Source organism: Palaemon carinicauda, chromosome 25 (assembly GCF_036898095.1).
Source record: "Palaemon carinicauda isolate YSFRI2023 chromosome 25, ASM3689809v2, whole genome shotgun sequence".
NCBI lineage: Eukaryota > Metazoa > Arthropoda > Malacostraca > Decapoda > Palaemonidae > Palaemon > Palaemon carinicauda.
The window spans coordinates 100,449,138-100,464,642 of record NC_090749.1 but is presented as its reverse complement, the minus strand read 5'-3'; the positions used below and the strand labels follow the sequence as shown (position 1 = coordinate 100,464,642).

Here is a 15,505-nt window from a genome sequence, read left to right as displayed (position 1 = left end):
TCTCTCCTCTCTCTCTCTCTCTCTCTTCCATCTTGTACTTCTTCCTTCCCTGTGTAGTGCGCCTCTGGCTAGCTCTCTCTCTCTCTCTCTCTCTCTCTCTCTCTCTCTCTCTCTCTCTCTCTCTCATCTTCTACTTCTTCCTTCCCTGTGTAGTGCCCCTCTGGCTCAGCTCCTCTCTCTCTCTCTCTCTCTCTCTCTCTCTCTCTCTCTCCTCTTCTCTCTCTCTCTCTCTCTCTCTCTCTCATCTTCTTACTTCTTCCTTCCCTCTGTATTGCGCCTCTGGCTCAGCTCTCTCTCTCTCTCTCTCTCTCTCTCTCCTCTCTCTCTCTCTCTCTCTCTCCTCTCCTCTCTCTCTCTCATCTTGTACTTCTTCCTTCCCTGTGTAGTGCCCCTCTGGCTCCTCTCTCTCTCTCCTCTCCTCATCCCTCTCTCTCTCTCTCTCTCCTCTCCTCTCTCTCTCTCTCTCATACATGCACACACAATTTCTTATCGTCTTCCTAAGAAAAATCGAAGATTACTTGTATATTACGTTGCTATGAGAATTTTTGGATATCATTATTATTTGATTTTAATTCCTAGAACCAGTTTCCGCTTTCTACTTCTATAAATTCATGAAATTGGTTTATTATGGCCTTTATAATACTTCATTATCCTTTTGCAGAAAATACTCATTTCGTTGAGAATTTTATTAAAAAGTTTAATTTACCATTAGAAATTTAATATGAGAACTTTAAGTTATCTTCTTGAGATGTAAAGTATTTCTTGAAAGTTTCTATTAGGTAGTGAATTGGTGGTTTTCTGATAGTACTGTTTACAATGTCTAATTATGTAAGGCCTAAATGTAGACATCAGAGGTAAGTGAAACGATTCATGCAATATCAACACTTCTTCTTCTTCTTTGTCTACATCTTTTCCAACTTTTATGTGGGGTCCGATGTTTCTGGCCAGCGTTCTCCATCTACCTCTGTCCCACACTTCATCACCGGTTAATCCCTTTGATCGAAGTCATCCTTGATACAGTCCCATCCACCTTCGCTTTGGTCTCCCTCTCCTTCTCGTTCCCTGTACCTCCATTCCATCACTCTCCTCCCAATATACTCTTCATCTCTTCTCATGACATGACCCTACCACCTCAGTCTACTTCTTTGGATCTTATCTGATAGTTCTCTAACTCCTTTGGTACCCTAATTACCTCATTCCGTATCTTATCTCTTCTTGTCACCCCACACATCCATCTCGACATTCTCATGTTACTGAAAACAACAATAACAAACACAACGGATTTTATCCCTTTTCCCCCCAATGCTATTTGGAACTTTCCAACCCCTTAACCCCCAGGCTTTTTTTTTTCAAGCACATTTTGAAATATATTTTTTTTTAAATTGCTCTAACAGCATTAATATTCGTCATAGAGAGGTCAGGTTGGTCTCATTATTTTGGGAAATGCCTGAAGTTTCTCATAAAGTTATCAAAAATATGCAAAAAAAATGTAAAAAAAGTTTTTTGCAAGGACGTACCGGTACGTCCTTGGGGGTAAAGGGATGAGTTTTGTGAAACGTACCAGTATGTCCATTGGGGGTAAAAGGGTTATGTTATGATGATAATAATATGTAACATCACCATCATTTGCTCTTCCTCATTCATATCTTCATTATCATCATTATCATAGCAGTCACTATATGACCACCAGGAGGATATGAATGAAGACGACGAAATGATTTTGATGTTACATATTATCATCATAACAAAATCCGTTGTGTTTTTCATTGGTGTTTTCAAGAAACAAATATAGTTTAAAAAATGATTATTAATAGATATGTATGATAGCTCATGCTAAGGTATATTTATAAAATTAAAAATGTGCTAAACTTTTTTTAGATAGAAGGATTTGTCTTAATTTTCAATTCGTAATAAATTCAAATTATTTGGATTGCATTAAAAAATTAGCTATAGAATATCAACTGCTTATTTCAAGTTAACTATAGACAAATTAATAATTTATATTCATCCATGTACACTGACAGATAGAATATTTTAATGTAGTGCCATAGCCTCTGTACCATGGTCTTCCACTGTCTTGGGTTAGAGTTCTCTTGCTTGAGGGTACACTCGGGCATACTATTCTATCTAATTTCTTTTCCGCTTGTTTTGTTAGTTTATATAGGTTATATAGGAGATATTTATTTTAATGTTATTGTTCTTAAAATATTTTATTTTTCCTTGTTTCCTTTCCTCACTGGGCTATTTTCGTTGGAGCCCATATAGCATTCTGCTTTTCTAACTAGGGTTGTAGCTTAGCAATTAATAATAATAATAATATTAATAATAATAATAATAATAATAATAATAATAATAATAATCATAATGAAAATAATAATAATAATAATAATAATAATAATAATAATAATAATAATAATAATAATATATTTTCACAAGGAAAAAATGGCATTCAATTAGAAGTATATTCCACAAGACTAATACTATTCCTAAAACTTCATAGTGAAAAAAGATATATTCACAGGTCAGTTAACAAAGCCAGAATAAAGCCATCGGTACATGATGTTAAAAATTATTAACAACATGACTACTGGAAGTTCATCTCCTTTATCTTCTAAATTTAACTCCTGAACAAAAAGGATGTTCTAACTAAAAACTATACTGAAAGATATATCTAATATTGCTAACATTCATAACAAAATTTTAAATACAAAAATACTACATTACAGAAACTATTATTATTATTATTATTATTATTATTATTATTATTATTATTATTATTATTATTATTATTATTATTATTACTATTATTATTATTATTACTATTATTATTATTATTATTAGCTAAGTTACAACCCTAGTTGGAAAAGCAGGATGCTATAAGCCCGAGGGCTCCAACAGGGAAAATAACCCAGTAAGGAAAGGAAATAAGGAAACGAAAAGTAATTAACAATCAAGATAAAATATTTTAAGAACAGTAACTGTATTAAACAAATATTTCATATATAAACTAAAAAACTACAAAAACAAGAGGAAGAAAAATAATATAGAATAGTGTGCCCGAGTGTACCCTCAAGCAGAACTCTAACCCAAGACAGTGAAAGACCATGGTACAGAGCTATGGCACTATCCAAGACCAGAAAACAATGGATTTATTTTGGAGTGGCCTTCTCCTAGAAGAGCTGCTTACCATTGCTAAAGAGTCTTCTACCCTTACCAAGAGGAAAGTGGCCACTGAACAATTACATTGCAGTAGTTAACCCCTTGAGCCAGAAAGAATTGCTTGCTCTCAGTGTTGTCAGGTGTATGAGGACAGAGGAAAATATGTAAAGTATAGGCCAGACTATTCAGTGTATGTGTAGGCAAAATAAAATGAGCCGAACCAAAGAGAAAGATCCAATGTAGTACTGTCTGGCCAGTCAAAGGACCCCATAACTCTCTAACGGTAGTTTCTCAACGGATGGCTGGTGCCCTGGCCAACCTACTACCTATTACTTGCTATTACTCGCTACTCATCACTGGCATGAGATGGATCTGGTGAAAGTTTACACTCATCACTGGCATCAGATGGACCTGGTGAAAGTTCACACTCATCACTGGCATCAGATGGACCTGGTGAAGGTTCACACTCATCACTGGCATCAGATGGACCTGGTGAAGGTTCACACTCATCACTGGCATCAGATGGACCTGGTGAAGGTTCACACTCATCACTGGCATCAGATGGACCTGGTGAAGGTTTATACTCATCACCGGCATCAGATGGACCTGGTGAAGGTTCACACTCATCACTGGCATCAGATGGATCTGGTGAAGGTTCACACTCATCACCGGCATCAGATGGACCTGGTGAAGGTTCACACTCATCACTGGCATCAGATGGATCTGGTGAAGGTTCAGAAGTGTGGACTGTGCATTGTATGGGGATGCCATTTCTTCAGTGGCTCGTTTTACTGCCACTGAGAGTTTACTCAATAAAATCATTATTGTCCCAGCAGAAAGTTGTGAACACATTTGACATGATATTACTTGACAATAATACCCAAACTTTCTCTTTTTTTACCTGTTTCTTCGAGAATGCCGATTGTAACTCAAGCAACTCATTATAAGAAATTGTGAGTTCAAATCTTTTCAAAATGGTCACGACACGGGAGCTTCGGGTCATAATTTTTTATGGTCATATCTAGACATACTTGTTTTGGTGTTTCTACTCTCTCTTTGGACACATTGTAAATGAGATCATGTCCAAGAGTCCTCACTCTTCTGTGTAAAACCAGGATCCACTGTCTCTATTTCATTACCACCAAATTCTCCTAGAGATAACATGGGATCCACTGTCTCTATTGCATGACCACCAAATTCACCTAGAGATAACATAGGATCCACCGCCTCTATTTCATGACCACCAAATTCACCTAGAGATAACATAGGATCCACCGTCTCTAGTTCATGACCACCAAATTCACCTAGAGATAACATAGGATCCACCGTCTCCATTTCATTACCACCAAATTCATCTAGAGATAACATAGGATCCACCGTCTCTTATTTCATGACCACCAAATTCACCTAGAGATAACATAGGATCCACCGTCTCTAGTTCATGACCACCAAATTCATCTAGAGATAACATAGGATCCACCGTCTCTATTTCATTACCACTAAATTCACCTAGGGATAACATAGGATCCACTGCCTCTATTTCATTACCACCACATTCACCTAGAGATTACATAGGATCCACTGCCTCTATTTCATTGCCACCACATTCACCTAGAGATAACATAGGATCCACCGCCTCTATTTCATTGCCACCACATTCACCTAGAGATAACATAGGATCCACTGCCTCTATTTCATTGCCACCACATTCACCTAGAGATAACATAGGATCCACCGTCTCTATTTCATTGCCACCAAATTCACCTAGAGATAACACAGGATCCACCGTCTCTAGTTCATGACCACCAAATTCACCTAGAGATAACACGGGATCCACCGTCTCTAGTTCATGACCACCAAATTCACCTAGAGATAACATGGGATCCACCGTCTCTTATTTCATTGCCACCAAATTCACCTAGAGATAACATAGGATCCACCGTCTTTATTTCATCACCACCAAATTCACCTAGAGATAACATTCCAACAAGGAAGTTGTAAGCCGTGTGTGACGGCCGGGAGAAGGTTGTGAACTCAAACGCAGTATGAAAGCAACTGAGTTCATTTATAATAGAACACTCTCCTTTATATACAAAAGCCCAAGGCAACAGGAATTTTCATGTTCACAAGACAGACAATGTTACAGAGTCGAAAGGCAGACATGTTTATTCTGGTTCTTTTTAGTGCGAGGGAAGAGCGAAGATACAAGCATAATATATACAAAATGAATTATGTACGATCCTGTGACACACGGTTGGTACACGTGTCATTCGATTTTGCTGCTACTTTACTTCAGTTCTAAGATGCTTTTCCACATGATAGAGATCTCCCTTGGCAATGGGACTAGGGGCCATTTTGGTTTCATTTTCAATATGCCCAGAATAGTATATTGCTTTTAAGATACTATCTATTTTCAGTTTATGTTGATAATGCTATTGTGCTTAAGTAAGTCTTACTCAGTTTATATCGTACAATTATATACGTTATGGAAGATAATATTTGTAAAGGCATTAACTTGTAGAAGTTTTATTCCAGCTGTTACCAAGTTGTGGAATGATCTTCCTAATCGGGTAGTTGAATCAGTAGAACTTCAAAAGTTCAAAGTTGGAGCAAATGTTTTTATGTTAACCAGGCTGACATGAGTCTTTTTATTGTTTATATATGACATATCTGTTTTTGACGTTGTTAATAGTTTATATAGGACATATCTGTTTTGATGCTGTTACTGTTTTTAGAATGATATATTGTTAATTTATTCTCATCACTTATTTATTTCCTTATTTCCTTTCCTCACTAGGCTATTTTTCCCTGTTGGAGCCCTTGGGCTTGTAGCTTCTTGCTTTTCCAACTATGGTTGTAGCTTGGATAGTAATAATAATAATAATAATGTTTTTCGTGATAGTTAAATATATTATAGTTACCCTTAAAATAGTTTTCTCTAAATCAATAGTTGTAACGTTTTCTTTTCTTTTTTTTAAAGACCGCTGATTCAGGGGTAACTTGCGTATAGATTTCACTCGTATATCAGAAATTCAATATATATCACTTCACTTCACTTCCACTCCCAGGAAGGCTTTCAACCTGTCAGTGGAATCACTTGTCTTCTCCACTCAATTCTGGTTGAACTCTTCTTCTTTTTCCTTCTTATCATTATAATCAGGTAAAAGGGCATTATTATTTTTGGGGATCATTTCACGAACTATTTTCCATTTATTAGGCACATTGCCATTACAGTTACGAAATATATCTCTAAAGTGTTCCAACTTACTAGCTTTAATCAAAGTATTAATCAGTTTTTTTCCGTTTTGGTGATGATCTTGTAGTGTTTCGTCCTGTATAGCCTCTGTACCATGGTCTTCCACTGTCTTGGGTTAGAGTTCTCTTGCTTGAGGGTACACTCGGGCACACTGTTCTATCTTATATCTTATTTCTCTTCCACTTGTTTTGTTAAAGTTTTTATAGTTTATAAGGTGATATTTATTTTAATATTGTTAGCCTCTGTACCATGGTCTTCCACTGTCTTGGGTTAGAGTTCTCTTGCTTGAGGGTACACTCGGGCACACTGTTCTATCTTATATCTTATTTCTCTTCCACTTGTTTTGTTAAAGTTTTTATAGTTTATAAAGTGATATTTATTTTAATATTGTTAGCCTCTGTACCATGGTCTTCCACTGTCTTGGGTTAGAGTTCTCTTGCTTGAGGGTACACTCGGGCACACTGTTCTATCTTATATCTTATTTCTCTTCCACTTGTTTTGTTAAAATTTTTATAGTTTATAAGGTGATATTTATTTTAATATTGTTAGCCTCTGTACCATGGTCTTCCACTGTCTTGGGTTAGAGTTCTCTTGCTTGAGGGTACACTCGGGCACACTGTTCTATCTTATATCTTATTTCTCTTCCACTTGTTTTGTTAAAGTTTTTATAGTTTATAAAGTGATATTTATTTTAATATTGTTAGCCTCTGTACCATGGTCTTCCACTGTCTTGGGTTAGAGTTCTCTTGCTTGAGGGTACACTCGGGCACACTGTTCTATCTTATATCTTATTTCTCTTCCACTTGTTTTGTTAAAATTTTTATAGTTTATAAGGTGATATTTATTTTAATATTGTTAGCCTCTGTACCATGGTCTTCCACTGTCTTGGGTTAGAGTTCTCTTGCTTGAGGGTACACTCGGGCACACTGTTCTATCTTATATCTTATTTCTCTTCCACTTGTTTTGTTAAAGTTTTTATAGTTTATAAAGTGATATTTATTTTAATATTGTTAGCCTCTGTACCATGGTCTTCCACTGTCTTGGGTTAGAGTTCTCTTGCTTGAGGGTACACTCGGGCACACTGTTCTATCTTATATCTTATTTCTCTTCCACTTGTTTTGTTAAAATTTTTATAGTTTATAAGGTGATATTTATTTTAATATTGTTAGCCTCTGTACCATGGTCTTCCACTGTCTTGGGTTAGAGTTCTCTTGCTTGAGGGTACACTCGGGCACACTGTTCTATCTTATATCTTATTTCTCTTCCACTTGTTTTGTTAAAGTTTTTATAGTTTATAAAGTGATATTTATTTTAATATTGTTAGCCTCTGTACCATGGTCTTCCACTGTCTTGGGTTAGAGTTCTCTTGCTTGAGGGTACACTCGGGCACACTGTTCTATCTTATATCTTATTTCTCTTCCACTTGTTTTGTTAAAGTTTTTATAGTTTATAAGGTGATATTTATTTTAATATTGTTAGCCTCTGTACCATGGTCTTCCACTGTCTTGGGTTAGAGTTCTCTTGCTTGAGGGTACACTCGGGCACACTGTTCTATCTTATATCTTATTTCTCTTCCACTTGTTTTGTTAAAGTTTTTATAGTTTATAAAGTGATATTTATTTTAATATTGTTGCTCTTCTTAAAATATATTATTTTTCCTTGTTTCCTTTCCTCACTGAGCTATTTTCCCTGTTGGAGCCCCTGGGCTTATAGCATCCTGCTTTTCCAACTAGGGTTGTAGCTTAGCAAGTAATAATAATAATATTAATAATTTTGTAAGTCATCTTTAGCTTTCGTTTCCGCTTTAAGGTTATCAATTTCTTGGGTCACAAATTGTGCACATCCATCCAGGCAGCAAACAAAGGTTTTGGTAGAAATATTAACCTGTACATCCACATTATCAGTTTGTAGAATACAATTAAAATCTGGAGCCTTATTATTATTATTATTATTATTACTATCCAAGCTACAACCCTAATTGGAAAAGCAAGATGCTATAAGCCCAGGGGCTCCAATAGGGAAAAGTAGCCCAGTGAGGAAAGGAAATAAGGAAATAAATAACTGAAGAGAACAAATTAACAATAAATCATTCTAAAAAAAGTAATGTCAAAAGAGATATGTCATATATAAACTATTAACAACGTCAAAAACAAATATGTCATATATAAACTATAAAAAGACTCATGTCCGCCTGGTCAACAAAAAAGCATTTCCTCCAACTTTGAACTTTTGAAGTTCTACTGATTCAACTACCCGATTAGGAAGATCATTCCACAACTTGGTAACAGCTGGAATAAAACTTCTAGAGTACTGCGTAGTATTGAGTCTTATGATGGAGAAGGCCTGGCTATTAGAATTAACTATTTAATAAAGAACTGCAAAAACTGTCCTGACTGCAATGCTTAAGACAACGAAAGGTTCTTTGAACAGGTATTCTCCTTGGCTTAGAAATATCAATTTGTAAAGTTACTAGCTCGTGATCAGCAATGGGACAGGAAATCACATCTGAATATGCAATTATTTGTTTGTAAGGACAGTGAGACAAGCGTCACCAAGATCAACTGATTATTATTATTATTATTATTATTTGCTAAGCTACAACCCTAGCTGGAAAAGCAAAATGCTATAAGCCCAGGGGCCCCAACAGGGAAAATAGCCCAGTAAGGAAAGGAAAGAAGGAAAAATAAAATATTTTAAGAAGAGTAACATTAAAATAAATATTTCCTATATAAACTATGAAAACTTTAACAAAACAAGAGGAAGAGAAATTAAATAGAATAGTGTGCCTGATACTTTATTCAAATGTGCACGGGAGTATATTACAAGGTGCGGACGGAAAGGTAGGATGGCGCTGGCCATATCAGATTGAATTGCCCGCCAAAATATATGTGTTTTCTTACACTTACAAATATACGAATTATGAGTTAACAGAAACATGTAATGAAATGATACATATGTCAAAATGTAGCTCTGATAGAGCGGAATACATATACATGGGAAACCACGGTGTGGCGAAAGGAGAATTCAAATAAATAAAGTTTGTTGATTTTCTGGACGACGAAGGGAGCGGTGTCCTTACATGTTGTTTGTTTGTAATGACAACATCCAATAATGTCGAGGACGTGTTTGTTATTCTAGTTGGCTTAGTTATTGTTTGATACAGATTTAACTGATGTATTATTTTACTTAGATCACCCAAGACGAACACGGGTTTTTTTACGTAAAGATACATTCATAAAAGTTTCTTTAACCCTTTTACCCCCAAAGGACATACTGGTACGTTTCACGTTTCACAAAACACATCCCTTTACCCCCATGGACGTACCAGTACGTCCTTGCAAAAAACTGTTATTTACAATTTTTTTTTTATATTTTTGATAATTTATTGAGAAACTTCAGGCATTTTCCAAGAGAATGAGACCAACCTGACCTCTCTATGACGAAAATTAAGGCTGTTAGAGCAATTTAAAAAATATATACAGTACTGCAAAATGTGCTTGAAAAAAAGTAATCCCTGGCGGTTAAGGGCTGGAAAGTTCCATATAGCCTGGGGGTAAAAGGGTTAAGATAATCAAAAGAGGATGACAAAGCCTTTGGATGCCGGTAGACACACCCAACAATAAAAGATGGTAATTTCTTATGCTGTATACTAATCCAGACGTCCTCAACACCATTAGCTTTCTCTACATCTGTCAATATTCTATTAACCTTCAAATCATTTCTTACATATACTAATGTTCCTCCCCCTTTTCCATAGTCACACCTATATACATTAAAATTCTTAACATGAATGAACTTATCTTGAACAGACAAATCTAACCAGGTTTCACTTACACAAAGAATGTCTATGTTTCTTTCCAGTATTAACAGTTCTATTTCATCAATATGGGCTAATAATGACTGTGCATTTATGTGTTCTATAGGCAGGCAGTTAATTCTAATAGCCAGGCCTTCTCCATCATAAGACTCAATACTACGCAGTACTCTAGAAGTTTTATTCCAGCTGTTACCAAGTTGTGGAATGATCTTCCTAATCGGGTTGTTGAATCAGTAGAACTTCAAAAGTTCAAAGTTGGAGCAAATGCTTTTTTGTTGACCAGGCGGACATGAGTCTTTTTATAGTTTATATATGACATATTTGTTTTTGACGTTGTTAATAGTTTATATATGACATATCTCTTTTGACATTACTTTTTTTTAGAATGATTTATTGTTAATCTGTTCTCTTCAGTTATTTATTTCCTTATTTCCTTTCCTCACTGGGCTATTTTTCCCTATTGGAGCCCCTGGGCTTATAGCATCTTGGTTTTCCAATTAGGGTTGTAGCTTGGATAGTAAAAATAATAATAATAATAATATTTGTTCGATCTTCATCATTTAAAGTAGTTTCATATTGCGACCACATATCATGGGGATACAGGGGTGGCCTTCGACGTCTGCTGCGGCTATTGTAGATACCAATATAATTATATTCAAACCAATCTAATATCGGCATGAGTTCCTCAGGCCAAAAGTCAGAAAGTGCTTCTGTGTAGATGTCAAGGTCACAATGTGGTACAAAAGCCAAAGCAAGTCTCATTTTGGCTTTTACAGCAAAATCAGGGTCATTATTGTACTGCCTGGTTGCTCCGACTGCAGCTAGATGTCGTTGCATGCTTTGCACCAATAGCTGCTTGTTCAAAGTCACAATGGATACACTCCGGTCTTAGATTAGGTATTATTATTATTATTATTACTATCCAAGCTACAACCCTAGTTGGAAAAGCAAGATTCTATGAGCCCAGGGGCTCCAACAGGGAAAAATAGCCCAGTGAGGAAAGGAAATAAGGAAATAAATAAATGAAAAGAACAAATTAACAATAAATCATTCTAAAATAAGTAACAACGTCAAAACAGACATGTCATATATAAACTATTAACAACAACAAAAACAAATATGTCATAAATAAACTATAAAAAGACTCATGTCCGCCTGGGCAACAAAAAAAGCATTTGCTCCAACTTTGAACTTTTGAAGTTCTACTGATTCAACCACCCGATTAGAAAGATCATTCCACAACTTGGTCACAGGTGGAATAAAACTTCTAGAGTACTGCGTAGTATTGAGCCTCGCGACTAATGATTTAACCATTTCAAACAAGCGTAGGTAAGTTGAACGTTGCTTATTTGTTAGAAAGATATACAGAATTGGATGAACAGCATCAAGTTTTTTTTGCCAAAATACAATATACTTGTGAGAATAAGATAGGGGCTATGTTGAATGTACCGTCAACAAACCATGTCGATTGTACTAATGTACCCCAGGATCCCCTTCCGAATATAATGATACGGTTACTTTCTGGACCACTATCAGTCTAAAGAAACCTTTCTTCCGGTAAGTTATCAGGTTCATACATTTTCTATGCAGTCGGAATGGCCAACTGCAGAAGATCGGTAGGATTTGCTGGTGCTAAGCTAATATCATTTCTTTTTCGTCTAATTATTTTCTTCATGCTGTCCAACGTTGGTAATGATGCTTGCACTGATAAAGGCACACCAGCTATACACTCATTTATAAGAACACTAGGTACTTCCTGTGATTCTTCTGCACAGTGTTTTAAATTTACTTTTACCTTAACAACTTGTACACTTGCTGCAGAGGCCGAATGAGTGTGTTCATTCATATTCTTTATCACATTGCTTTTCCTGGTGTGGATCCGTCCATTGCATCTTCCCCTTTGTTCGCAGCGCCAAAATTTGATGCTTGGATCACTCTTGGAGGATTTATCAAAAATGTAAATAAAACCATCGTGGTGAAATTTCTCTTTTCCGCGTTTGGAAAGAATATCTGTTTCCATTTGGAGGGCAGTACGATTTGGAAAATCAAATTACCTGAATGAATTATTAAATGGCTTGGAGCCTTTGTAGGGTGACGGCCAGATCCGTTTTCATTCATAGAAGATGGGAATATTATAAAGTGGGGTGGACTGTGGCCGTCATTCTAAAATCGAGTTCGTAGAAAACTGGAATATTCTGAACTGTGGCCGTCGTTCTAAAAACAATTTTGGCGGGAGAAGCTAACTTAAAAAACCCACCTAACCTATGCTAAAAGCCGTATCCTTACCCAGGGGGGCTTCAACCCCCCCGGACCCCCCCCCCCCCCCTTACCTACTACGGGAGCGAGAAGATTCGTGGCCGGAGTAAGAACTCGAGCCACAAATTTTCAGGTAATTTAGGGTTTTCGGCAAAAAACATAAAAGTGTGCGTTTAAGCACATATTTAAGATCCGTAGACCATTTCCAAACGTTTTTATTCTATACAAGATAACAGTCGGAGCGATAATAAGCAAATTAGGACGCTTGGCCGTAGCGCTACAAACTACCCAATGGCTTTCACATTGACGCTTCTAGCACTAAGACATAGCATAGATCGTCATAGATTGAATGAGCCGAGCTGTAAATCAAATATCGGTTTTAGAGCGTTTGCATCTTGTGCAACAAGACTCTATAATAAGCTGCCTGAAATTCTCAAGAACAGTGAAAGTCTGCAGAGTTTTAAGAAGAAATTAAAAACCCACTGATTCACAGAATGCTACGTCTTAAATGAAAAGTGCATCAGACAAGAACATATATGTTACCTAAAATATGTACGAGGGAGGCCCTATGAAGAGCTGCACCAGCAACGGAGTTGGGCCTTGAAGACTACTCACAAGTAACACAAGTAAGTAACAAGAATGTAACCACATCTTGGTCTCAATCCAGGATTTGAGGTTAGGGGAAGCATAGTTTGAAGGCTTCAATTTCGTTAAACAATCAGAGTGCAGACCTCCGCCACGGCAGCTTCTTTCTCTAAATCCACTTGGTTTTCCCAGAATCAATTTAGATCGTAGGCGATTTTCGGTCGACCTTGACCATGACCTTTAACCTAAGACTTTCAAAATTGAATCACTTCCACGTCTCCACACAAGAATTAATCCCTGAAAGTTTCACTACTCTGAGTAAAATTGTGGCCAGGAAGTTTTTCAGAAATAAACAAACAAACGGACAAACAGGGGTGAAAACATCCTCCTCCCATCTTCGATGGCGGAGGTAATAAGACAAAGATAAATTTCAGCAAAACAGTTCAACTGATTTGTAAAAATATAATCATTAAACTGATCACTTCTATAGTAATTGATTTACAATGGATGCTTATTAAAGCAAGAATTTTGTTTAAAATATTTACAATAGCCCATCCAATTATCAGAACCGGGCGTCCAAAATATCTAGAGAGAATTGCTACAAAGTGTGAAGTCAACGTTTGACACGAGAATAGTTACAGATGGTTTCAAACTATTGGAACCAAGATATACAGTGTGTGCGTATACTGTATAGGTCCTAGAGCATAACTTTGGTCCCAAGACCATACAATAAGCTCCCGCTAGACTTCCGAAGGACTGAAGATGTTATTAAGGCTTTAAAGAGGAAACTGAAGACTATCTTGTTCTCTAAGGCCTTCGATAATATGAAACCGACAATAAACGACCAATATGCCTTGTGAAATGCTGAATGCCTTGGAATGTATATGATAAAATGAATTTCGATAGGGCAATGTCACTGTTCCTTGCCTTTACCCTTCATGAGCGGTCTTTAAACCTTTAAAACCTTTAAAGAAGTCAGTTAATACCACCAATGGCAAACTGAGAATCCAACAGAAAAATGGCGATTACTTTCACAGAATAAAACCCCTACCTCTGCCCAGGATGACATTCTAAAACTCAGCCTTAATTGCCGCTGTGTCACAAAACCAAAAGAAACCGACAAAAGGACGAAGATTGAGCTGCTGCTCGACTCGATCCAGCATTCCAAAAAGTAAAGGCACCCTCCAAACAACAGATACCTTCCACCCAGAGCCACTTTCTGAGGCCCTCCCTAAACGTAGGTAATTCACGAGCAGTATTGTTACCTGGGAAATGAAAAAAAAAAATCAGCCAGAAAACTTAAGGCCCAAGAGAGCATTACAATCTGTCAAGCTGGTAAGACCGTCGCCTTCGTTTTTATCTCCATAGATGACTACCACACCAATCTGGATGCAATCCTTTCCCATAACGGCAAGTTTCACCTGCTCACCCCTAACCCTACTGACGACATGAAGAAGAATGATGTATAAACGCATTGAAGTTGTAAATACTGCAACCAACACGACCCATCTGCCAACCACGGTCTTCATTACCTTTATGGTAACGTTAAGACTCATAAAAGGGATTTTGACGAAGGAAAAATCTATTTCTGGGGAGAGACCTGTGACGCCCGGTGAAAGAGTCCTTCTTTACACTTTTCTGATATAAATCTTCCAAATATACCAGAGAAAAATAAAAGCATGGAATGCAGAGGTTACTACGCTCGCGCGAGCACCTCGTGGGTGTCGTGTATACATCAGGGGCGTGGGGACATTGCTTCCATGGACGTTGAGTACTTGTCTACCAACGTCACTGTCAATGAGACCATCGCCCTTATGATGAATTGTGTCTGGTCCTAGCTTGGGTTGAGAGGGACCTTGGATACAGAGCAAATGTATACATGGGCAATCTCCAAGGCATTGTCCTGCTTGCACGGGCTATGTCACTGTCCCTTGTCTCTGCCATACACAAGTGGCCTTTAAGCCTCTAAAATCCTCAACCCTTGAAGACGTTAATGAACTCATTTGTATGTTTGAGTGGTGCAGCTCTTTCCATTTCACCTCCGAACGAAGCCTACATGGACGCCTTCCTTTCCTCAGTGACTTTGTAGGAATCCTTAACCAGAGATTTGATCTCGGCCTTTGTTTTAAAGAGTAAGTACCCGGCGCACTCGCGCGCGAGAGAGAGAGAGAGAAAGAGAGAGAGAGAGAGAGAGAGATCCACAAAATTTAAGTATTCAAGAGAGAGAGAGAGAGAGAGAGAGAGAGAGAGAGAGAGAGAGAGAGAGAGAGAGAGAGAGAGAGATCCACAAAATTTAAGTATTCAAGAGAGAGAGAGAGAGAGAGAGAGAGAGAGAGTTTCAATTATAAGGCCGAGTAGATATTTAAGATCTAAAGTACCAAGCTTTAAACTCCCAATTCATTAAAACTACCACAATGAACATCAAGTGTTGA

General features: G+C 37.1%; 1 protein-coding gene across 1 annotated transcript; it reads right to left on the bottom strand.

The window, feature by feature from the left end:
- Window positions 1-11,814: 11,814 nt before the first annotated feature.
- Window positions 11,815-12,252, bottom strand: LOC137619166 (uncharacterized). Its single transcript, XM_068349352.1, has one exon. The coding sequence runs from the start codon at window positions 12,250-12,252 to the stop codon at window positions 11,815-11,817; it is 438 nt and encodes a 145-aa protein (XP_068205453.1).
- Window positions 12,253-15,505: the final 3,253 nt, after the last annotated feature.